This window comes from Phoca vitulina, unplaced genomic scaffold, assembly GCF_004348235.1.
Source record: "Phoca vitulina isolate PV1807 unplaced genomic scaffold, GSC_HSeal_1.0 scaffold19, whole genome shotgun sequence".
Taxonomy (NCBI): domain Eukaryota; kingdom Metazoa; phylum Chordata; class Mammalia; order Carnivora; family Phocidae; genus Phoca; species Phoca vitulina.
The window spans coordinates 15,235,402-15,260,296 of NW_022589722.1; the positions used below are offsets into that span (position 1 = coordinate 15,235,402).

At 38.4% G+C, this 24,895-nt stretch overlaps 1 protein-coding gene across 5 annotated transcripts in view; it reads left to right on the top strand.

Annotated features, from left to right (window-relative positions):
* Positions 1-267: 267 nt before the first annotated feature.
* The window catches only part of CHPT1 (choline phosphotransferase 1), a 31,189-nt gene continuing 6,561 nt past the window's right edge, over positions 268-24,895 (top strand). For 2 of the 5 annotated variants that reach the window (XR_004300929.1, XM_032416448.1), the window contains exons 1-6: positions 268-739; positions 13,507-13,654; positions 13,951-14,092; positions 20,164-20,248; positions 22,404-22,418; positions 22,856-22,987. Coding sequence is in view for 3 of the 5 variants with exons in the window: in XM_032416448.1 (XP_032272339.1) it covers positions 467-739; positions 13,507-13,654; positions 13,951-14,092; positions 20,164-20,248; positions 22,404-22,418; positions 22,856-22,987 (795 nt within the window). In the remaining 2 variants the exon portion in view is untranslated. The remainder of the gene's footprint in view (positions 740-13,506; positions 13,655-13,950; positions 14,093-20,163; positions 20,249-22,403; positions 22,419-22,855; positions 22,988-24,895) is intronic. The other 3 variants (XM_032416450.1, XR_004300930.1, XM_032416451.1) reach the window with 3 other exon arrangements.

Below are 24,895 nucleotides of genomic sequence, written 5' to 3' on the forward strand. Positions count from 1 at the left end.
ATCACGGGAGCGCTGCCAGACGTCCCTGGAGAAGAATCGAACCTTAGAGGCAGGTGCATCAGCCCCTTGAAGTCAAGTCCCTGGCACGCCAACCAGAAAGTTACTGTCTGTGGGACCCTAGTGGTGACCTGGTGGCTTTGCGAGTGCCGGTCCAACCCTCCCTGACACCTCGCCATACTCTCCCCAACCCCTCCCCTAGGTCCCCTCCTCCGAGGCCCCGCCCTCACCCCCTCCCCCGGCTGTCGCACCCGCGGCCGGGCCGCTCTGGGGGCGGGGGCCCCGGGACCTGGGGCAGCCCGGCCTGACCTCGACCTCGCCCGAGCCGGCCCGACCGGCTAGTGCCACCCGGTCAGCGCCACCCGGTCAGCGCAGGCCCTGGCCCGCGAGCCCCTCCCTCCACCTTCTCCCCGCCCTGGCGCCCGGCACGGGCCGCGCTCCCTCCCAGCGGCGGGGCCCGTAGGCGGCCATGGCGGCGGGCGCCGGGGGCAGGCCCGCGCCGCGCTGGCTGAAGGCGCTGACCGAGCCGCTGAGCGCGGCGCAGCTGCGGCGGCTGGAGGAGCACCGCTACAGCGCGGCGGGCGTCTCGCTGCTCGAGCCGCCGCTGCAGATCTACTGGACCTGGCTGCTCCAGTGGATCCCGCTGTGGATGGCTCCCAACTCCATCACCCTCCTGGGCCTGGCCATCAACTTGCTCACCACGCTCGTGCTCATCTCCTACTGCCCCACGGCCACCGAGGAGGTAGGGCCTGCCGCCCGCCCGCGGCCCGCGCCTCGGCCGCGGAGGAGGAGGGACCCCCAACTGCTGTCCCGGGATCCCCGCGTCCCCCCCACCCCAACCCCGCCCCAGTGCGCCGCTGTCCCGCCGCTGGAGGCGCCGGGGGAGCGGGGAGACCCCCGCGCGGCGACCCTCCCGGGGCGGGGGGGCGGACACAGCCATTGCCCTGCGCCGCGTCCGCCCCGAGACTCCCCCGGCCGCCTGGAGGCTGACGCGCCGCTACCCCAGCCCCGCGTCCACACCGAGCCTCCCCGGGCGGCGGAGGGGTTGTCAAGGTCACTGCCTCAGCCCCGGCTCCACTCCAGCCAACCCCCGGGCCACTGAGAGCCGGGGGCCGCCTGCCCGGCCTCCACCCGGTCCGGCGCCAAGCTGTGGGATGGACAAGCCGTCGGTTACTTTGCACACTGGGGACTGAACGCCCCCAGGCTCCGCCCGGCCCGGCACCAGGGCTTGAGGTCGGGTTGGCCAAGCCCGAGTTATCCTTTGGACACTTTTATAATCGCGTGTTTCTCAAGGTTGTGCTGGTGATCCTGAAATTACTGGTAGCACTGATCAAAGAAAGTTACTTCCAAGAGGTAACTTCCTCTTTGCTTCATTGACATGCAAAAAAACACTAAGGTATTGGCAAGGAGATAATCCTTATTATCATGACGCAGGGATCACAAAAGCCGACAGATTTTATTAGCAATGCGTATGTGTCCGAAATAAGAGTAAATAACGTGGGCTTTGGACAACTGTTAATCAGAAGCACCGCACCCTGTGGGCTCGGGACAGGATAGGAGGCCGAGGGGGTTCACTCGAATTTTTAGCTTTAATGTGGAGTACATGAGATAAATATCACATTGCACATTCTGTGACACTGCTTTCTTATCTTTGTCTTCCAAATAGTGAAATCCCTTTTATAATCATATTTGAGTATAGGTTCTGTGGGGAACGAATTCAAATTAAGGTTGAATAGCAGGAATACAATGGAAATATTTTATGCCTTCCATGCTATGCATCCATTTAAAAAAATACTTAATGGAGCCGACGTTTTAAACCTATCTTGCCAATCGATGGTTATATTTATTACATATGAGTTCTTGGCAGATGTTTCCATTGTTATTCATTTCCATATTGTTTGCAAAAAGTAAGTTTCTTTAGTTTTTGGTTTTTGCAGCCTGTTTACAGAATTTCCTTGAGGCCTAGAGGTGTGTGCTAGAATGGAAGGAGCACTGGGTTTAGAAGTGGAAGGCTGGGGTTCTCCCTGCTGGTCAGTTTTCCCATGAGTGAAATAGAAAATCATGCCTACCAAACCAATTTCACAAGGATACAGTGAGGATCAAATACTGTATTACCTGAAGAGAAATGTAGAAAATGGCAATTTGCCCAACAAATTTAAAATATTACTCAACACATTAAAAATACCACTGTTATTAAAAACGTCCTGACAACATATAATAAAATTTAGTTTTTATTAGGCCTAAATTTGGCTAACAGCATTTGGGCGTTTCTGATACTTGGCAGTGGAACTGTGACCTTGTCGATATTATTAATTTAAGGACCATTTGTTGAGCACTTAAAAACCAGGACACACAACCAAGTCCAAGAGATTGTTTAGTTGTGTCAAGCGGGGCCTGATGGAAGAGGTAAAATTATGATTAATTTTTAGGCTCAGCCTCATTTAAAAAAAACAAAAAAGGTTGGGGAGGGCAGGAATCTCAGACACTTAAAAAAAAAAAAAGTGAAATCAGAAAATCAGAATGGCCCCAAAAGGAGGAATAAGAGTTAAAATAATAAGATGAAACTGAGAAGAGTTTCTGGAATGTATGTCATTAGATCCTCCTGCACATGCTTCTAAGTGGCTGAAGCAGTGAGGGGACAAGCCATTATAGGATTCACAGTGCCTGTTTGATAAAATCCCAGCAATCGCAGGAAAGAAGTGTGGCAGTTCAAGCTACTTTGCTTTCAGGTCACAGAGCTAGTAAATGAGTGGACCTGACAGGATTCAGATCTAAGTCGATCTGACCCCAAAGCCTATGTGTGTATGTATGTGTGTATACATGTATATATATTTACAACACATCACCACCTTCTGGTCCAGTGTTCCTGCCTTTGTCTATGTTGTATGCAGGAAAAATTCCTTATGTTTTATATAAGATTTATCAGGTATGTAAAATGCTTTCACATCCATTGTTGCCTTTGTGTTTTATCCACCCAAGGAGGTTGGCAAGTTTTTTCCCTTCCTAGAATGGCCTTTCCACCATTTTAGTATTTCTTCTATCCATCCATCCTGAAGTAATAGTAGTATATACGTTTTTATTAAGAGGAAATTGAGGCCCGTAGGGTTAAGTGATGTTAACCAGGATTGGAATGTGTTTTCTGATTCTTAGACTTAAGGATTCTTAGTGCTTTTTCAAACTTGACAGATTGCTTCCAGAAAGGGTTAGGAAAAATACATAAGGTTTTGGATTTAGATGTTTAGGCTTATGTACCCATATGGGATGTAATCCTAATGCAATGCTGACTATATATCTATATTAATAATAACACTTGATCTATTTTTTTTTTTTTAACTACTGTGTTAACTTCTAGGACATAAATGGGGACGAAGGGAAGTTAATAGAAAAAATTAAATGATTTATATTAAGTTCTACAATGGGTGTTCCTTTTTTTTTTTCTTTTTTCTTTTTTTCTACAATGGTGTTCTGAACTGCATGTCATGCTACCATTCTTTTAAGGAACTCTCCACTCCAGCCAAATTAACTACTTGCTATAGCAAGGATTTCTTTTTGTCCCTCTCTTTTCTCCTTCCCCTTCCTTCCCCCTGTCCTGCTTCCATCTCTCAATGCCCAGTTCTAACATGACTTCCTTATAAAATTTTTCTTCCTTCTCTAGTCAGTCCTCTAAACTCCAATAAAAATAACAATATCAACTAACATTTACTGGGTATTAACTATGTATCAGGCATTATTTTAAGGTGCTTTAGCCTATTGTCTCATTTAATTCTCTCAACAACTTTATGAAGGGGTACTGTTATTATCCCCGTTTTATAGATTAGGAAACTGAAGAGAAATTAACCTCTTCCAGGGTTCATAGCTTTATTTTATTATTTTTTTTAAGATTTTATTTATTTATTAGAGAAAGTGAGAGACAGAGTAAGAGTAGAGGGGGAGGGACAAGCAGACTCCCCGTGGAGCAGGGAGTTCTATGTGGGGCTCTATCCCAGGACCCTGAGATCATGACCTGAGCCAAAGGCAGACGCTTAACCAACTGAGCCACCCAGGAGTCCCAGGGTACATAGCTTTAAATGGAGACCAGGATTCCAAGCCAGAATGCTATGCTTCAGCCATGGGGCTTTGTAGGTCTCCTGTGGAACTTCTCCATTTCATTTTGGTTATGTGTGTCCTTACTGAGCAGGACAACCTTCCAGCTTTTAAGTTCAGACAAGATTGCCCATTTGTACATTCTGCACTGCACAACGCCTTGCATAACACAGAGGCTTAGTAAATATTCACTAAATTATTGCCGGCATGAATGAAATGTCATTTTGGGAGATGATGTTTTTCCACCCTTACTCAGTTTAAGCTGGTCTTGGATTAAATACTTATTGGTTGTTTGTCCTGGGAATTTTAACAAGAGTAAGCAAGAGTTAGGGCTACTAGAGAAAAGAGGAACTGAATTGCCCCCTCTTCACCTGGATGAAGCATTTCTATCTGAATACTACTCTGCATGGAGTCGTTGGCCCCCATTCCTTCCTGCCTAATCCTAAAATAGAATCACAGCCTTCTACAGTTTGAAGGACTTCAGAGCTTATTTAATGCAATTCCTAAATCTGTATATAAGAAAACTCAGTGATTCGAATCTAGTTCTTTCTAGCCTAGTGACATCCTCAATGACACACCAGTGTCATTGATTATAGCAAGTAAGTACCTAGCATAGGGTCAGGTCAGAGGGCATTAATATATTTATTTTGTTAATGATGATAGAAAGTTGAACCAAAAAGGAAGTTTTTCTAAGGAAGTCAGAAAGACCTTAAGAAATGGTTTGTTCCCTATTGAAATAATTCAGATTATAGTTGCCTTTGCACTATAATTATTTGTTGGGGAATAATAAGAAAAGGCAATAATCTTTAGATTCCTACTCAGATTGTTTTCCTTGGGTTTGGTTTCTTCAAAATCTAGTATTTCCTTTTTTACTACCTATCTCCGTCTTTTTTTTCTTTTAACCAGTTCAGTAACTTATCAAGCATCATTTATTAAGGCAGGACTCTTGTAAGGGAGTGGCTTCTCTTAATAAAACAAAATATAAACTCCAACTCCTTTCCAGAGGTGAAAATTCTAGAGAGCGGGGCAGGGAAGTCACTAAAATGAGGCAAGCAGGCACTCAGGCCTCAGGACTTAAAGAGGCAGATGCAGGACCCTGACCCTGAGGGTAAATGCCGCCTCAACTTCTGAAGCCTAGGTAGCTCACTGGCCTCACCACAGTCCCAGCTCTGGCTGGAAGGAGCTTCTGCAGGTAATTGCTTTGGGGCTTGTCCCTTTGATTCCTATGGTTTTCCTATACTTGATTATATAAGCTCTTCCTCCTTAGACTTTTGACCTACGCCGAGGCTCTGACCACTTGGGTTTTGCAACGTTAAAGAACAGAACAGGTGTGAAAGCACCCAGTAGAGTTGATGTTGATGATCCATCTGACCCAAGGATTCTCTTCGTACCCCTCTCCCTTCTTGTTTCCCTGAGCACAGTGAGAGACTGGCCTTTTCAACAAGAACTCTAGTAAGTACTAAAGAAGGTTTACAAAAAAGAGAGGAAAAAAGGACTATTCCCCAAAATATAAAAAGAAAGAAAGTTACCTTTCCAAAGTAATTTCTAAAGTCAGGAGAGAGCCCTGTTGGTCCTGAATTGCTGGTCAAACTGCATTTGTATAAGCTGCCTACTTGTAACCTGCTTCATTTCCTGAAAATGGGTATGCTCTTCTCAAATGCTGGCTCCTAACCATAGCTGAAGCCTGAAGGTCTTAGTTGAAACCAGTAAGCCCCTAGGCTCCTTCCTGATTGGTGAGACTGAGAATTATCTTACCCTTCCTGACCACCAGCTGCTCTTGGAAACTTCTAGGCCTGGTGGGAACCCTCCCTCTGTAAACAAGGAAGTGCCCCATCAGCCACAGGCGCACAGTAAACAACCTCTTCATCGTATCACAGGGCTAAAACGGTGTCAGATTCCTTGTCAATTAGAAACGCCCTGAATTTTCTTTTTAAAAAAATCCACTTTTTAACACCACATAGCATTACATTTTTTCACATTTCATGACCCCCTCTTCTAATTTTCTTTCTTCCTACCTCTTATAAATGCACTTTCTGTTTTTATGGAGAGAGAAGTCAATTGCTGTTTGGATAAATGAGATCTCCCTGTTAGCAGCTGACCCAATTGTTACTGGTTATATAATACCTTTTGCATATGTGTCAGCTCACACCCAAGGCCATTTAAAGCAAAGAGATAATTTTTTTAAGTATAAAAATTTATATAAACAGGCATTATATAGTTCCAGTATTTCCTAGATTTTAATTTGGGGAGATTTTTACTTTTGTGTATTATCTATATATACACTATTTTTTATTTACTATTTTTCTTTACATCAACTTTAAATCTCTTCCTTTTTAAAGATGTGGACTCAGGGACACGTGGGTGGCTCAGTTGGTTAAGCGTCTGCCTTCGGCTCAGGTCATGACCCCAGGGTTCTGGGATTGAGTCCCACATCGGGTTCCCTGCTCAGCGGGGAGTCTGTTTCTCTCTCTCCCTCTATTGCTCCCCCTGCTTGTGCTCTCTCTGACAAATAAATAAAATTAAAAAAAAAAAAAAGACGTGGACTCTTTCTCAGCCTTAATATCTATAAAGTCATAGCTGTGATAGCTATGCTAGCTTTTTTTAATGCTAGTTCTTTTTTAAATACGTTAAAATATTTCCAAAATATATTAAAATAAAGACATAATTATTAAAATGAAAGTTGACCCATGAATCATCTAAAATTGTCTTTGTGGTATCAGTAATAACAACAACTAAAACTTACTGAGCTCCTTCCACATGCCGGGCACTTTTCTCAACACTTTCCCTGTAATACTTTGATTTTCAGATGAGACAGGAACAGTGATTATTTTCATGTTTGATAAAGGGAGACTGAGGCATTGGAAGGTTAAGTAACTCATCCATACTCAGCTAGTGATGAAAGCAAGGATCTGGGTGCAGATAGAGTCCAGACTGCACACTTTTTTTTTTTTTTAAGATTTTTTTTATTAATTCATGAGAGAGAGAAGCAGAGGGAGAAGCAGGGAGCCCAATGCAGGACTTGATCCCAGGACCCTGAGATCACAACCTGAGCTGAAGGCAGACCCTTAACCAACTGAGCCACCCAGGTGTCCCAGACTGCACACTTCTTTTTTTTTTTTTTTAAAGATTTTATTTATTTATTTGACAGAGACAGAGATAGCGAGAGCAGGAACACAAGCAGCGGGAGTGGGAGAGGGAGAAGCAGGCTTTCCCTAGAGCAGGGAGCCCGATGTGGGACTTGATCCCAGGACCCTGGGATCATGGCCTAAGCCGAAGGCAGACGCTTAACGACAGAGCCACCCGGGCGCCCACTCTGCAGGAACAACCCAGGGCATGAATTCTTCTCTTTGGAAACCATTTTACCTGATAAGAACAATTAGATTACCTAGTAATTTAGCTTCTGTGGTATGTAGAGCAGATTTTAAAAACAAGATAGTATGCCCCCTTGAGAGAATTATATTCTAATATGAAATATGGGACCTTGGAGACTATCTAGTCTAGCATTTTCATTTACAGAAGACCTAAGTATGTGTTCCAGAAAACTGAGTATTTTAAGGTCCAAGCCTGTAAATTAAGTTTGTCCAGTGAGCAGAGAGTGCTCACTGATCACTTTCTAAGTCTTTTCTTCCTTTTCCTGATGCATGTGTGCTCATTCAGACCCACATATAAAAAAGAGGATAAATAATTGGTTTATATGTGAGTGTTCTCTCTGACCCAGAGTTATTTTTAATGAGAACAATTGCCATATGGTCTGGTTCAGAACTCTGGTTTCTCTAATTGTAAAATGAATAATAGCATCCTATAATTCAAGTAACTGAAAAAGTAAAATTTACCCAAAACTTACTTTTATACGGCTCTTTTTTAGTGGTGTAACTGAAAAGCAATTTAAATTTATTAGTGTTTTTTTTTTTAAACGACTAGGGGTTATGATTGATTCTTAATAATAATTTTGTTTTCTAGAATAAACTTCCATAATAATTTTTCATGAAATAATGAAAGATTCATTATTAGTGAAGTTATTATGTGTGATATTACCACATAATTGAATACATGTCATCATTTAAAAGATTGATGTAGCTCTTGATGGTTGACCTGGAAAGCTTCCTATGACATATTCTTAAATTCTGATCCTAAAAGATATAGTAGATACTATGAAAATTATATAATTTAAAACTTTAAATGTTAGGAATCTAATATTACCTGGAGAAGTTCTACTTTTTTGACTAGGTTCCTTCTATAGTAGTATTCTGATAAATTGCTTGTGACTTTATAATGCGTAATCTAAGCCTGACTATTCCATGCTTATGTTTAAATTTTTGAAAATAAGTCCACATGAAAAGATGAAATGAGTTGGGGTGGCTTTTGTAGATCCTCCTTCAACCTGGAGTCTGTTCTGTAATTACACCTGTTTTGAGAAGACTCCTGGAAGGAAGGGTCCTGTGGTTCCTGGCCAGTGGATCTCCAACCTGGAGATGGTTTTGCAGAGATAACAGGTTAGAAAAGAAGATGACAATTTTTTTTTTTTAAGATTTTATTTATTTATTTGACAGAGAGAGAGAGACAGCAAGAGAGGAAACACAAGCAGGGAGAGTGGGAGAGGGAGAAGCAGGCTTCCCGCCGAGCAGGGAGCCTGATGTGGGGCTCGATCCCAGGACCCCAGAATCACGACCTGAGCCGAAGGCAGATGCTTAACGAACTGAGCCACCCAGGTGCCCCAAGAAGATGACAATTTGCAGGCTTAATTTAATAGCTTTCAGGTGGGGGTGGAGGTGATGACATCAGGGAAAAGAAAAGATAGGTTTGGCCCCCGTGGCTCACAGCCATATTCTTAGGCTCACTACATTTGAAATTGGATTGTGTGAGCAGGAGAGTGCTTCTCAGCAGGTTTGAAGGAAAAGGTACTCTGTGAAGTAAGAATCCAGGTCTTTGCAGCCTGTGGCATGATGGATCCCTTATCCTAAGGCAGGGCAGGAGACCCGGGTCTGATTCCCAGGCCCAGTCTGGCCACTCATCTCGATGGGATGTCACCACCCCTTCTTTAAGTTTTACTTTTGACTTTAATAAAAAGAACATGATAACTGTCCTGTCTCTGTGGATTGCCATATCAAATAAAATAATGCTGAAAAATGCCCTTTGTTGTACTGTTTAAGATAATGTTACTACATTTCCAATCTGATTGCTGTGATTCCCTGTTGACCTTCTGATCCTGAAACAGGGATCTGGTCACTGACTCATGAGTAAACCTTGCATTTTCCAGGCCTCAACCTTCATTTGGGCTAAGACCTCCTCTCTCTTTTCCTTGTTCAAATTCCCCTGTACTCTTTACCTAATTAAGCTCTAAATCTTAACTCCTCTAGTATCCTAATAAAGTAGTTTTAAACTAGTGAACCAGTCTTCCTTTCCTTTTTCCAAATGAGGGGCAGAGTCCACCCTCAACTGTGGTGTCCAGGAGTGACCAAATTTATCTTAGTATGGATTTCCATTAACACTTTGACCTTTTGATTTGCCTGCAGCCAGTCTCCCAAATCAGAGGTTAGAAATAAGGTTTTAACATGGACCTTGGCTCCAGTGTCTCAGTATAAGAAGGTTCTGTGCATAGAAGGGAGAAATGGAATACCTGTCAGGTAGATGATGTACTTTTAGAAGTCTGTCATGTAGGGGGAAGGTGCTTGGTGGTAAATAGATAAGAAAAGTGACTTTAGTCATTCCAGAAATTTTAATAACTTCAATTTCCAATTTTACATAGATTTGAAATATAACTTTGCTCGCTTTTGGTTATCAGAATTAAAACAATATAATTTTTCATAGTAGGAAAAAATGGGTAAGAATTTACTAGTTTGAAAAGAGTCACTGGGATTGTTCTCTTCAAAACACTTTGGGATTCTTTCAAGAAAGATTCTAGGTGGTTTGTTTTGCTTTCTCCACTTTTATACTGTCATAATGATTTATCAATTCTGTTTTTTAGCTCCCTCTTAATTGTTTCATAGTTTGCAGATAAGCCTTTAAAAGCATGGTAATCAGAATTGAATGTGACATTTAAGTTTTTAATTTTTTATTAAGTTTTTTATTTTAATTCCAACATAGTTAACACACGGGGTTATATTAGTTTCAGGTATACAATATAATGGTTCAACAATTCTATACCTCACTCAGTACTCATCACAACAAGTGCACTCCTTCATCCCTGTCACCTATTTCACCCATCCCCCCAACCCCCTCCCCTCTGGTAACCCTCTGTTTGTTCTCCATAATTAAGAGTCCATTTTTGGGTTTATCTCTTTTTTTTTCCCCCTTGTTCATTTATTTTGTTTCTTAAATTCCACATGAGTGAAATCATATGGTATTTGTTTTTCTCAGATTATTTCACTTAGCATTATACTCTCTAGCTCCATCCATGTTGTTGCAAATGGCGATTTCATTCTTTTTAGGGCTGAATAATATTCCCTTGTATATATGCCACAGCTTCTTTATTCATTCATCTACCAGTGGACACTTGGGCTGCTTCCATAATTTGGCTATTGTAAATAACGCTGCTATAAACATAGGGGTGCATATATACTTTAAAATTAGTGTTTTCATATTCTTTGGGTAAATACCCAGTAGTGTGATTACTGGGTCGTAGGGTAGTTCTATTTTTAATTTTCTGAGGAACCTCCAGACTGTTTTCCACAGTGGCTGCACCAGTTTGCATTCCTACCCACAGTGCACAACTGTTCCTTCTTCCCCACATCCTCACCAACACTTACGGTTTCTTTGACTATGGTATTTTAATATGCATATTCATAACTCAGGTTGCTTCTATTCTTAAATTATTTCTTATACTGCTTGTCTTTTAACTGGAAGAGACTCAATAAGTCCTTTTAAGCAATTAGTAGCGTGGTCATTAATACTGGGCGTCTAATATTAACAAATGAGGAAACTTTTATTAAAGTTAATTCAGAGTAAACTTCTATTTACTTAGAAAGATTGAGGAACGAGTTAGCAGGTTGATTGGATATTTGTAGAATTCCCCCATAAACCATACATAGATTGGTATTTTAAAAATTATATTTGCCACTGAAAGTATACAGAACAACTTAGTGAGAATAGCTAACCTTTACTGAGCACTTACTGTGTGTCGGGCTCTGTGTAAAAAACTATCTAAGAATTTTTTCATCTGATAACGACTGTAAGTATTCATATCTTACAGGTGAGTAACCACAGTTTAGAGAGGTTAAGTGATTTGCCCAGGGTCACTTGGCTATTAAATGACAGAGCCAAGGACTGAAACACAGATCTAACTTCAAAACCCTACTTCTTAATAATTTTGCTGTACTTCCTCTCTAAGACATAGAAATCTGGGTTGAGGGGCATCTGGGTGGCTCAGTTGGTTGAGCGTCAGGTCATGATCCTGGAGTCTCGGGATCGAGTCCCGCACTGGGCTCCCTGCTCAGCAGGGAGTCTGCTTCTCCCTCTGACACTGCCCCCCCTCATGCTCTCTCTCTGTCTCATTCTTTCTCTCTCAAATAAATAAATAAAATCTTTAAAAAAAAGAAAAGAAATCTGGGTTGACCATTCCTATCATCACATAGGTCCCTGAGGAAGAAGAGTATATTTACAAAGTGCTTAAAGAATGATCATTTTAAAATCTTTTTCTCTCTCGTTCAAATTGCATCATTTCTATTCACCTGTCTTCAAGTTTACAGACTCTTTCCTCTGTCAGTATTATCCACACTTCTGTATATAATGTTTCAGTTTTCCTCTGGCTTCTGATTATGATGTGCCTTGGTGGGTTTTTAAAAAATATTTATTCTGTTTGGTGTTTGTTGAGCTTCTTGGATATGGGAGTGTATAAATTTCATCAAATTTGGAAATCTTTCAGCCATTATTTCTTACATTTTTCATGTCCAACCCACTCTTCTCTCCCCTGAGACTCCAATAAAAATGTTAGACTGCTTCTGTTGTCCCACCAGTCACTGATACCCAGATCAATTATCGGTAGTCTTTTTTCTTTCTGTGCATCATTTTAGATAGTTTCCATCAGTAGTCTACAAGTTCATTGATCTTTTCTGCGTTGTCCAATTTCATCTAGTATATTTTACATTTCAAATACTGTTTTTTAATATCTTCGGGTTTCACCCGAGTCTTTTATGTTTTCCTTCACCTTATTGAACATATGAAGTGTATTTATAATAACTTTTAATGGCCTCATCTAATTCCATCTAATTCCATTTTTTTCTGTCATTCCTGGGTCTGATTGTATTGATTGATTTTACTTCTAGTTGTTGATCATATTCTCCTGCCTCTTTGCATGACTGGTAATTTTTGATTAGATGCCAAACACCGTGAATTTTATATCTTTGGGTACTAGATTTTTTTTTAATCCCTTTAAGATATCGTACTTTGTGTTGGTTATAGTTGAGTTAAGTAGGATCAATTGGGTTCTTTTTAGGCTGGACTTTATGTCTGTTAGGACTCTTCCAAGAGGCCTTTAGTCTCAGGCTAATTTCTCTCCACTGCTAGGGCAATACACTTCTGAGAACTCTACCCAATGTCCTAGGTATTACAAAGTCTTTCTGCTGTGCCTAGTGGGAACATGAAAAATTCCCAGCTTTGTGTGGCCTTCAAGAATTATGTGGCCTTTTGCTGTTCAGTGTTTCTTTCCCTGGCCTTGGTTAATAGTTTTATCTCATTCAGGCACAGGTCACTTCTCAGCCAAAGACTCAAAGGTACCCTTCTGTAGGTCTTGTGTCCCTCTTTTCTCTGGTACTGTGCTCCACAAATCCCAGCTGCTTTGACCTTCCTGAATTCTGCTACGTTTCTCCTCAACAGAGCAAGATCATTGGGCTCTGTTCAGGTTCCACATTCCTATACTGTGGTCTGAAAACTGCCCGTAGGTACTAAGCTGGAGTAGTTACAGGGCTCACCTCATTTGTTTCCCCCTGTCAGGGATCACAGTGCTTCACTGCCTGCACTGTCTGAAAACTTGTTTCATTTATTTTACTGCTTTTCTGGTTATATGAGGGGGGAAAATAGATCCAGTCCCCTGATACTCCATCATGAATGGAAGAAGTCTGTGATTTGTCTTTAAGATCTTTTTTCATAGCAAAATCTTACTGAATAATTTCAAATCTAGTGCCATATTGTAAATAACATATTGAGAGAGCTGTGGATTAGGACTAAAATCAGGGTCCTAATCCTTGCTCATTTAATTTTGTGCTTCTCACAATATGGACTTCTTTGTCCCTCTACCCATAGGACTTAGAACAGTTCATTTGATTCTTCAATTTAGTTCTCATCTGTAAAAGGAGGGTTATGAATGTTTAACACTCGGAGGTGATATAAGGTGAGAACACAAGAAAATGTGTCCATTGGCTTAGGTTGAACTGTTTTCAAACGGAAGCTAGCTTGTTGTCATTTAATAGTATTATTTACATTTATTTTTAGGCACCGTACTGGACATACCTTTTATGTGCACTGGGACTCTTTATCTACCAGTCACTGGATGCTATTGATGGGAAACAAGCCAGAAGAACAAATTCTTGTTCTCCTTTAGGGGAACTTTTTGACCATGGTTGTGACTCTCTTTCTACAGGTAAGTTAGTGAAGGTTTTTTCTCTCTCTCTTTTTTTATTTTTTATTTTTTGCTGATGGCTCAAAAACTAAAATGAACTGAGCTGTTTGAATGGTCAACTTTTTGGGTAGGTGTACATTTGGGAGCAAATTTGCACAGTGTATTTTGAAAGTATATTCAAAAATTAATTTTGTTTAGTGTACCTTATTGTAATGCCAAGATTACATACTTTAAAACTGTATTTCTAAACAATTCATGGCAATTATTTCATTAATTATTTTTAATTCTTAATGGTTCTTAAACCTTGTTTCTTTCAGTATTTATGGCAGTTGGAGCTTCAATTGCTGTGCGCTTAGGAACTCATCCTGACTGGTTGTTTTTCTGCTCTTTTATTGGGATGTTCATGTTTTATTGTGCTCATTGGCAGACTTACGTTTCAGGCGTGTTGAGGTTTGGAAAGTAAGTATGTTTTTTAAGTTGTACATTTTAAAATATAATTCAATTTATTTTCACAATCTTTTATATTTTATTTATCCATAAGAAAGACAAAGCTTCAATCAGGAATTTAAATTATCTTTTAAATTATTGGAGCATCCATAAATGCTACACCTTAATTTAAGTCTTGTAGGTATTCTGCATGTTATAAATAGCTACGTATTTGATAATAATTTTATTTTTTCTCCCTTTCTCCACTTCAATAGCTTACTAACCCAAGCTTACATTATACAGGAGAAAGAAAAATAAGGGACCTGAATAATATAGAAAAAGAATATGCAGTACTTAAGTAAACAACATTTGACTTATATAATAAAATAATGAAATATGGAATCTAAAGGTCCTTTTTGGTCAAATCTTCATGTGCCCAAAAAGGGGCACCCATTACATCAGTCACCAACAACAGGTAATTTTGAGATTCTTCAGTTGTGGTAGGCAATTGGTGAGTGTAAAAGCACCTTGAAAATGTTAGAGCTAAACATTAGATGATATATATGTGTTTGATGCCTTAGACACCAGGAAACAGTGCATGAAGCAGGAGCTCAATACTCTTCCTGTTTCCCATTAGCTCCCTCTCTGCCTGATCCTTCAGGAACTATCTGCCATTGGTTCATTCTCAGCTCTGCCTTCCCACGTCTACTGATTCTTTTTGGCCCCTCTTTTATTGCTGCATAGGAGAAACAGCTCTGGAAAAAAAACCAAAAATCCAAAACCTCTGATGATGATAAAAATGAGAGAAGCTCAAATCTGTGGATCATGTTAACAGAGGGAAGGCCTTAGGCAACTCATCACATTGATTCTAAATTATGGGTAATTGCAGCTATGTGCCCTTGCATGTTTCAGGCACTATACTGAGTACTTTACATGCATTATCTCATTTATTCCTCACATTAACCTCCACTGTACAAATGAGGCAGAGATTCTGTAACTTTCTTACACTGCTAATAAGTATAGAGTGAGGGATAAAACTCAAATCTGTTTGATTCCAAACCCAATATTCTTAGTGACTGCTGTTTAGACCCATGAGATCAGCAATGTGTTAGATTCTGTAGGATACAAAATGCATTTTTTAAAAATCCCTGTTTTAGGGTGCCTGGGTGGCTCAGATGGTTAAGCGTCTGCCTTCGGCTCAGGTCATGATCCCAGGGTCCTGGGATCGAGTCCCGCATCGGGCTTCTTGCTCAGCGGGGAGCCTGCTTCTCCCTCTGCCTCTCTCTCTCTCTCTCTGTCTCTGATGAATAAATAAATAAAATCTTTAAAAAAAAAAAAATCCCTGTTTTAGGAGCTATATAGTACACTGTATTAAAGGGATGAGATAATACTCCTGTGACATTGTTAATACAGTCCATCACCAAGTGTAAAATGACTTGCTGTAGGTTTCCATAAGCACTGAAGAAATCCTAAGTAAGAAGGTAACTGTAGGCTGAATTAGTTTAAGAAAGCTTTTATGGAAAACGTGAGTCTTTAGCTGATTCCTTATCTACTGATCAAGAGCCCAAGGATCAAAAAGCCTGGCTAAAAATTCAAGGCAACTATGTGAAATTAAGATCTGTATGTATTTATAAATTAAGATATGCTAAAATAGAAAAGTAGCTTTGCAAAATCTAATGCATTTTAATTGGCTGAACTTGCTATGGTAAACTAGAGTAGTATAATAATGCAGTGTTCTGGTTAATTATTAATGTTTTTACTATTTAATGACTAACATTTACCTTTTTGGCTTCTAACTTCATTAAAAATCTTTCTGAAATGAATTAGTTCACCCTGGCCTAGTTGTAAATTTTACACTCATTTGCTGTTGATTGAGAACCTAATGTGTGCCTAGAACTGGACATACAAAGATGAGTTACTTGTGGATGGACTATGCCAGACAAATTGGAGTAAAAGCACCCTAGGCAGGAAAGAAAGTTCTTAGAACATTAGGCAAATGACTATTGTGATTGAGTCCCCAGCATGTAGGGGCAGGAAGAGATCCTGAGTGCTGGGGGTGGGCAGCCATTTAAAATACTAACACTGTGGGGTGCTTGCGTGGCTCAGTCAGTTAGGCTTCCACGTCCAACTCTTGATTTCGGCTCAGGTCATGGTCTCAGGTTTGTGAGATTGAGCCCTGCATTGGCACCATGCTGGGCGTGGAGCCTGCTTAAGATTCTCTCTCTCCCTCTGCCCCTCCCCCCCAAATTAATTAATTAATTAAATACTAACACTGGATGGCAGAGATCCTAAGTAGTATATTTTTTTCACTTTGTCAAAAATATCATGGAGCGTTGAGTAGGCTAGATTGATGGTTCAGCTTAACATTACAAGAAGGATCTACATGTAGGACATCGGCCGCACCTTTGGCAATGCTTACAAACTGTGTCAGAATCAATTATCTGTTGGCTTGGATGGATTTCCTGAAAATTTGTCACTTTTTGAGAGGCTAAATTTTTTTAAAAATTTTAATTCCAGTATGGTTAACATACAGTGTTATATTAGTTCAGGTATACAGTATAGTGATTCAGCAGTTCTATACATTAGTCAGTGCTCATCATGATAAGTATACTCTTAATCCTCATCACCTATTTCACCCATCCCCCCACCCACCTTCCCTCTGGTAATCATCAGTTTGTGCTCTTTTTAATTAAGAGTCTGTTTTTTGGTTTGTCTCTTTTTTACTTTGTTCGTTTGTTTTATTTCTTCAATTCCACAAAAGAGTGAAATTGTATGTTATCTGTCTTTCTCTGACTCATCTCTTTCACTTAGCAAAACCCTCTAGCTCTGTCCATGTTGTTGCAAATGGCAAGATTTTGTTCATTTTTATGGCTGAGTAATATTCCCATGTTTGTGTGTGTGATATCTTCTTTGTTCATCTATTGAGAGGCTTAATTTTTATAGTATTTATATTATTGGAATACAGAAGAGAAATAGAAAAACTATTTTACTTGTGGATATTTTCATTGTAACATGTTTTATCTTTTGAAAATATGTGGATTTCAGTGCCAATATGAATTTGTTACCTTGAATTAGATCATTTAAACTATAAAACATTAATAAGTATTTTTAACTATAATTTTCATTTTTTTTTTTTTAATTTTTATTTATTTGACAGAGAGAGAGACAACGAGAGCAGGAACACAAGCAGGGGGAGTGGGAGAGAGAGAAACAGGCTTCCCGCTGAGCAGGGAACCCGATGCGGGGCTCGATCCCAGGACCCTGGGATCGTGACCTGAGCCGAAGGCAGACGCTTAACGACTGAGCCACCCAGGCGCCCCTTAACTATAATTTTCAACTGTTAAAGATTTTTTTTAGTAAATCTTTAACAGTTACTAAATTTAGTAAATACATTAATTAGTATTTTCCTTAGCATAATATAGGATTATAGTTAAAATCTGTCTCTATATTAATGTTTGCCATGTGGAATAGGGCATATCTTATTTATAGCATGTTTGCTCTCCTGTAGCAGGTACCTTGTGCAATTCTATAGAGCAATGTTTAAAGCTTAATTTTAAAACCTAAACCAAGTCCAATGTTTACTTGTATTATGTACTATTTTGTTACTTACATGTGGACATTTAGACTTGGTGATAATTTTCTTTTATTTCAAAAGCATGAGAATTTCCATATGGTATTAGGTTCATTTCTTAAAAAACTTTATGGTAAAGGACTAGTTTCTGCCCCTACCCTCAATCCATGGTGGACTAATAACATGCGGTTTAAAAATAAAAAACAAAAACCAACTTAAAAAATACAGCCCTCAATATTTCATTTAATTCAACAAATACAAAATTACTCTGTCGAATTAGCATAAAAGTTTTGAAATGCTTACTCTCAATTTCTGTACCTATCTCATTGCAAACTGGTTACAAACCCTGGACCACACTTTGAATAACACTGTTGTAGATTGTCCTCCATGATAACAACTGGGGATTAAGGATATACTTGCACAATATCCCCAATATCCTTTAAAGGCTTTTTTGGATCCAAAACTTGGACCCATTATTGAGTTCTCTAAGTTTATAAATTGTTATACAGAATATTCTCTTATTTGTCTAATATATTTTTCAAGCTTCAACTGTTTCTTCACAGTTCAGATGTTTGAGTATTTGATAAGTGATTCTATTCTTTTTTATCTATCCTTTCAGCTTTTTTCTTCCAGACTCAAGAATTGTCATTTATTTAGTTTATCCTTAAAAGGCAGAGAGGGAGAATGAAGCTTTGAGTTTAATTTAAAATCTGTGGTATGAATGATGCATATGTGAAACCAAGGTTCCTAGCTCAATCCTCATTTGGGTCATTTAGTTCATTGAGAGAAAGCTTGTTCTGTTCCCTACCAGCTTTCCTAGTTGCTTCTGGTCACTAGTCATAACCTAGGAAAATTACGGATAATTTAATGTAATTCTACTCTTGTTACTGGAAAAAGAGCACAAAACTCTGATAATGACTCATAAGTGTAGTAGAAAGAGTGCTGGCTCGGACTCATTTTCCTATGGCAATATTCAGCTGTTCCAGTATAGGCATGGAAAAATCATTTCAATTTCCCTCTCCAAAAAATAATTTATTGGAATAATTTATAGCTGATAAGACTCAGATGCTCAGTAAATGTTAGTACTTTACTTCCTTTTTTCTCTACAAAGTACTACATGTTATATTATTATGTTTACTTTTTTCAACTAACTTGCAGCCCGGAGGCCTTGGTTTGCCTGCCACTGATGTTATAAATACTGGTTATCATTTTTTATATTTTCCTTTTATTTGTGGGTTAATGTTCAGTTCACCTTCTCCTACTAACTGCCCCCAAAGTAACTTAGTCTGGAAGTATTTTCTTACCTGTCTGGTTTTATTTTGTCATGTAATTGCTACATATCTTATATTTGCAGAGCAGTAAGTATTCCTCTAGCATCTAAAGAGTCCAGGGCATCCAAGCAGAGATTTCAAGTAGATAGACAGATATAAAAATCTGGAGCTCAGCAGAAAAAAAAAAATGTGGATTTGGAGATAGGGATTTTGAGGTCCTTAGCCTATAAATGGTAGTCTAAGTATGGATATAATTGTTAAGAAAATCTAAAAGGAGAAAAGATAGAATTCTGGAAATAGTAGCATTTAAGATATGGAAGAAGCTGCAGTCTAGGAAGGAGCCTGAGAAGAGCTTCCAGCAAGGTAGGAGAATCAGGAGAGAGCATGGAATAAATAAGAACGTAGCAAAACATTTTAAGAAAGAGGGAATGATCAGCATTTTAAGTATTGCAGAGAAGTTACCAAGGTACTAACTGAAATGTATCCCTTAGATTTGATAAATTGAAAGTCATGGTTTACCTTAAACAATTTTAGTAGAATGGGGCCGAAGACCAGAATACAGTGGATTAAGCAGCAAATATGAAGAGGAGGAAATTACAAATATGGACTACTTTTCAGTTAGCCTCTTTATGGAGCAAAGGAGAAGAGGAATCGATAGCTTCAGGGAATGTGGACTAGAGACTGATGTTGGTTGGTTTAGTTGGTTTTTTTAAAAAGAAACTTAAGTATGTTCATATATTAGGGGAAAAATGTCTGTGGAAACCAAAAAACTTATTGATTGTTAGTAACCTAATAAGGAAAGCTGTTTGAATTTTCCCTACTTTTTAAGCGAAATTCACTTGGGAGTATTTAAGAATTGTCTTAAGTCATCTGGTTGTTTTTATATTATTATAATCTTTCCTCATTACAAGAGTAATACATGATTGTTATTTAAAAATTCAAACTTTACAGAAGTACATAAAGTAGAAAGTAAAATCCTTCTGTAATCTCAATGATAACTGCTCTCAGCAATTTTATACATGCTGTACAAGCTTTTTCCCCTTGTGCATATCCTAATGTTTACCTATATGTGAGCACATGTTGTTCAGGGGGCTTTTCACTTAACGTGTAGATTGATAATTCAGTGATGGAACTAAAGGTAAAAATAAGCTAAGCCTATAAGGACTCTTACATCTTTGATGTGTAACCTATAGTTAACTGACTTTCATATTCAGGAATTTTATTTACAAATACCTTTTCTATTCTTTGTCCTTTCTCTTTAGAGTGGATGTAACTGAAATTCAGTTAGCTTTAGTGATGATCTTTGTGTTGTCTACATTTGGAGGAGCAACAATGTGGGACTATACGGTAAATCTGAATATTTAAATTTATATTTAAGTACTTTACAAATATTTAGGAAAAAATGCATTGTTAATTTTCTTCAGAAATTCTTGGCATTACATTTAATGATCATACCACTTCTTAATCTTTTTTCTTCATTTTATAATTTTACTATCCTATATACCTTATTTTGGCACTTTCCCTATGCATGAATATATTACCACATAGAAGAAAATGACCCCATTACCCTAATACAAAATTTTAACACACTAGTTGAACTACCTTTTCCAGGCTAAAATTTATCTCATAAAATAGATACATAAAAAAGTAAATTCAGTAAAATATTTTATGTTTGAAACTTGTTCCTCAATATTAGGAAAGAAAAGTTAATAATTTGCATTTTTTATAATCTACTATGAGGTAAAGTTGCCCATATTAAGGAGTGTTTTTATTTTCTGCTTGGTTGGCCTCAGTATTCTGATAAAAGTTAACTCTCAGGAGGCCAGTGTTACAAATCCATGCTTTGCATAGAAAGAGAATTTAGGAAGAAATAAATTATTCTGACTCTACAACCCAAGTCCGTAACACCGGCTGACTCACAACCTCATGCCCATAGAATTAAGAATAATAAGGATAATATCAACAGCCAACAACTAACATTTACTGAACACCTTATGTTCCCACAATTTACCATCACTGTTTTATCTGACCCTCAGAACGATACTATGAAATAGATACTATCATTATTGTTCTATAAGTAAGTCTTAGAATAATTAAGTAATTTGTCCAAGGACACATAGCTAGTAAGTACTGGAATTAAGACTGATTCCAGACTCTATGTTTTTAATCACTCAGATATATACCTCCAGTAAAAATAGTAAGAGATACAAAACTAAACATACTCTTACCATAGGATCCAGCGACTGTGCTCCTTGATATTTACCCAAATAAGCGGAAAACTTATGTCCACACAAAAACCTGAACTCGGATGTTTACAGCGGCTTTATTCATAATTGCCAAAACTTGGAAGCAACCAAGATGTCCTTCAGTAGGTGAATGGATAAATTATGGTACATTCAGGCAATGGAATATTACTCAGTTTAAAAAGGAAGCACTATCAAGACATGAAAAGACATGGAGGGACCTTAAATGCATATTATGTAGTGAAAGAAACCAATCTGAAAAGGTGGCTGTATATTGTATGATTCCAACTATATGACATTCTGGAAAAGGCAAAATAATGGAGACAGTGAAAAGATCAGAAGTTTCCAGAGGTTATGGGGGAAGGAAGGATAATAGACAAAGCCCAGGAAATTTTTAGGGCAGTGAAATTATTCTGTATGATACTATAATGGTGGATACTTGTCATTATGCATTTGTCCAAACTCATAGAATGTAGATATCACCAAGAGTAAACTGTAATATAAACTATGGCTTTTGGGTGATAACGATGTATTGGTGTGGGTTCATGTATTATAACAAATTTAACACTCTGGTGGGAAATGTTGATAGTGGGGGAGACATTGGGGGAGGAAGTAGGGAGTATATGGGGACTCTGTATTTTCCATACAATTTTGTCATGAATCTAAAATTGCTCTAAAGATTAAGTCTATTAAAAAATAGTAAAATTTCTCTGTGGCATTAGTTTCAGAATTGCCAATTATAGTTCATATCACTGGCTCAGACTTGGAGCATATTTTTAAGTAGTGGTACATTTCCTGAGCCATTCATATTCCTTCTCATCCTGGAAGAATAATAGAATCAAAGATATGCTACTGCAGGCCTCTAAAATATACTAGAGGGATGTGATGTATGTTAGCTGCTCAGCTGGTTCCTATAAAAAGGTGAATGTTGACCTAGAGGCAGTTAGGTTATTAAGTCAGATGTGGTTGTCTTAAATGTAATTGATTTAATTATAATGGGGAAGAATTTAATTTAATCTTAAAATCATTTCATTCAGTGTTTTGGCAATACCATAGGAAGAAAGCACACCTGCGTATTCTTACCAAAAATAATACTTATTTTAGATGTAGATTTTCTATATTTGTTAATCTGTAGTTTCCACAAATGTTGGTACAATATTTCAAAGTCTGTTTTCAAAACACATTAGCCTATAGCTTTTGGCAATTTATTGTTACTGTTTTTTAAATCCTTTGCTGCCTTTGGAGGTTTTCTTGAACAGCAAATTGACCAACAGGTAAATATACTGCTAGAGATTTAATCCTGGATATTAACTACACAAAATTGTTGCATGCACACACATTGTGATATTTGTCACATTCATGATGCAGATCATGGTGTCTAACTTGTCCTGTGATGCTGCCTTTTAGAGGTACTAAATTCAAGTGAACTATCCTTTTTCATGTTTAAGTCAGATGAGGGCTTGTGAGATTAAATATTTCATCACAGTTATGTAAGTAGACTTCCCTGAATTTGGTGGATTCATTTTTCACTTAATGAATAAAACCATTAAAAGAAAATTTACCACTATAGGCTACATCCAGGAGTTAAGGTTTGATTATAAGAAAAAGAATAGCTTATCATACAGGGCCATATCATAATGTTTCTTTACTATTTAATAGGAAAAGAAATTCTATTTTCTTAATGATTTGTTTCTTTCCTCTACCCCTAAAGATACCCATTCTAGAAATAAAATTGAAGATCTTTCCAGTTCTTGGAGTAGTAGGTGGAGCAATATTTTCCTGTTCAAATTATTTCCATGTCATCCTCCATGGTGGTGTTGGCAAGAATGGATCCACTATAGCAGTAAGATATTAATTTCATCATCATTTAGTATTAATTTTATTACAAGTTTTATTATTATCAGATACAGAGATACTAAAAATATGCCAATGTTCCAAGAACAGGGAAGGCAACCAAATGTCTTTCTTTTTAGGCACATAATACAAAAAGTATTTTAAAAAGTTTTTACTGGGGGTGCCTGGGTGGCTCAGTTGTTTGAGCATCCCAGCTGAGGTCTTGATCTCAGGGTGGTGAGTTCAAACCCCATGTTGGGCTCCACGCCCCAGAGCCTACTTAAAAGGAAAAAAAAATTTTTTTAAAACATTGTTGGAATGTCTTTTTAGAATCATTTGGGCTATAGCTTACTCTCTTGATTTCTTTGGTGCTGTGGTTCAAAATTTCTGTCCTTTAAGAGTAGATTTGAGAAAAAGCCAAAGTCATATGGAGCCAGGTTGAATAAAAGTAATAAACATGAAATATGGCATTTTTGGTAAAAAAAAAGCCTCGTTCTCTTAAATGACATTTTAAAAAAAATTTTTTTTTTTTTTTAAGATTTTATTCGTCCATTTGACAGAGAGAGAGACAGCGAGAGAGGGAACACAAGCAGGGGGAGTGGGAGAGGGAGAAGCAGGCTCCTCGCTGAGCAGGGAGCCCAACGTGGGGCTCGATCCCAGGACCCTGGGATCATGACCTGAGCCGAAGGCAGACGCTTAACGACTGAGCCACCCAGGCACCCCTCGTTCTCTTAAATGACATAAATTGGCTCTCAAGACAGTTTCAAAGGAATCCACGTAATTCATAAATTATCAGTCTTTCTGAATACATTTTATATACATAATTCTAAAGCAAAGTGTAAAACTTATTTAGATACAGAAGCCCTGATATAGGTGGAAAAATTAGTCATTTTCTGAGGTGTTTTTTCAGTTGACCTCAGTACAGTACTATGCATGAGGTACTTAGGAACGCTTGTTGCTTGACCATGGATGATAAACTAGAGTGCTACCTGGAACATGAATTTTACTAAAGAAATGAAGATTTAGGGAGGATCAGTGTCCACTTTAAAGAATATTTTATTAAGAAATAATTGATAATTGTTTGAAGGAAGACAAAAAAATCAAACACTATGGCTAAGAAGTGATTGATTTCTAACTCTTAAACTGGTGATTTTCCAATGTTTTTAGCAGATTTTTTTTAAAAGATTTTATTTACTTGAGAGAGAGAGAGAGCGAGTGAGAAAGAACAAAAGCAGGGGAGAGCGGCAGAGAGAGAGGGAGAAGCAGACTCCCTGCTGAGCAGGGAGCCTGATGTGGGGCTCCATTCCAGAACCCCGGGACCATGACCTGAGCCAAAGGCAGACGCTAAACCGACTGAGCCACCCAGGAGCCCCAGAAGCAGATTTTCTTGAATAAAATCTACAAAACCATAAAATAGATAAGAGCACATTAGTCTAAATTTTTATAACTTAAATATTACTGTAATTTTTTAGTAAATTCTAACTTATGTAAACAATAAACAAGAATAATGCTGTTTTAATGAATATATTTAAATTGGTAGTTACAGATTTAGTAAACCTTAATACCAAATTTATTTCAATATTTTGTTTAGGATGAGCAGTAGTGAGAAAATCCTGATTCACATAGATAAAAATGTAATGGGTTGGATTTACAGTGTTACACAAGAGAGCTTTTGCAGTCTAAACACAAAAAAAGGCAAGGGTGGGGGGTGTTGGTATATAGAGAGATTGGGGCAGAATTAAACTTTTCCTATCAGGGGTTATTTTGTAAGATTGGCAGGTTGGGGTGCCTGGCTGGGTCAGTCGATAGAGCATGTGACTCTTGATCTCGGGGTATAAGTTCAAGCCCCATGTTAGGTGTAGAGATTAGTTAAAAATAAAATTTTAAAAAATAAGTAAAAAATAAAATAAAATTGGCA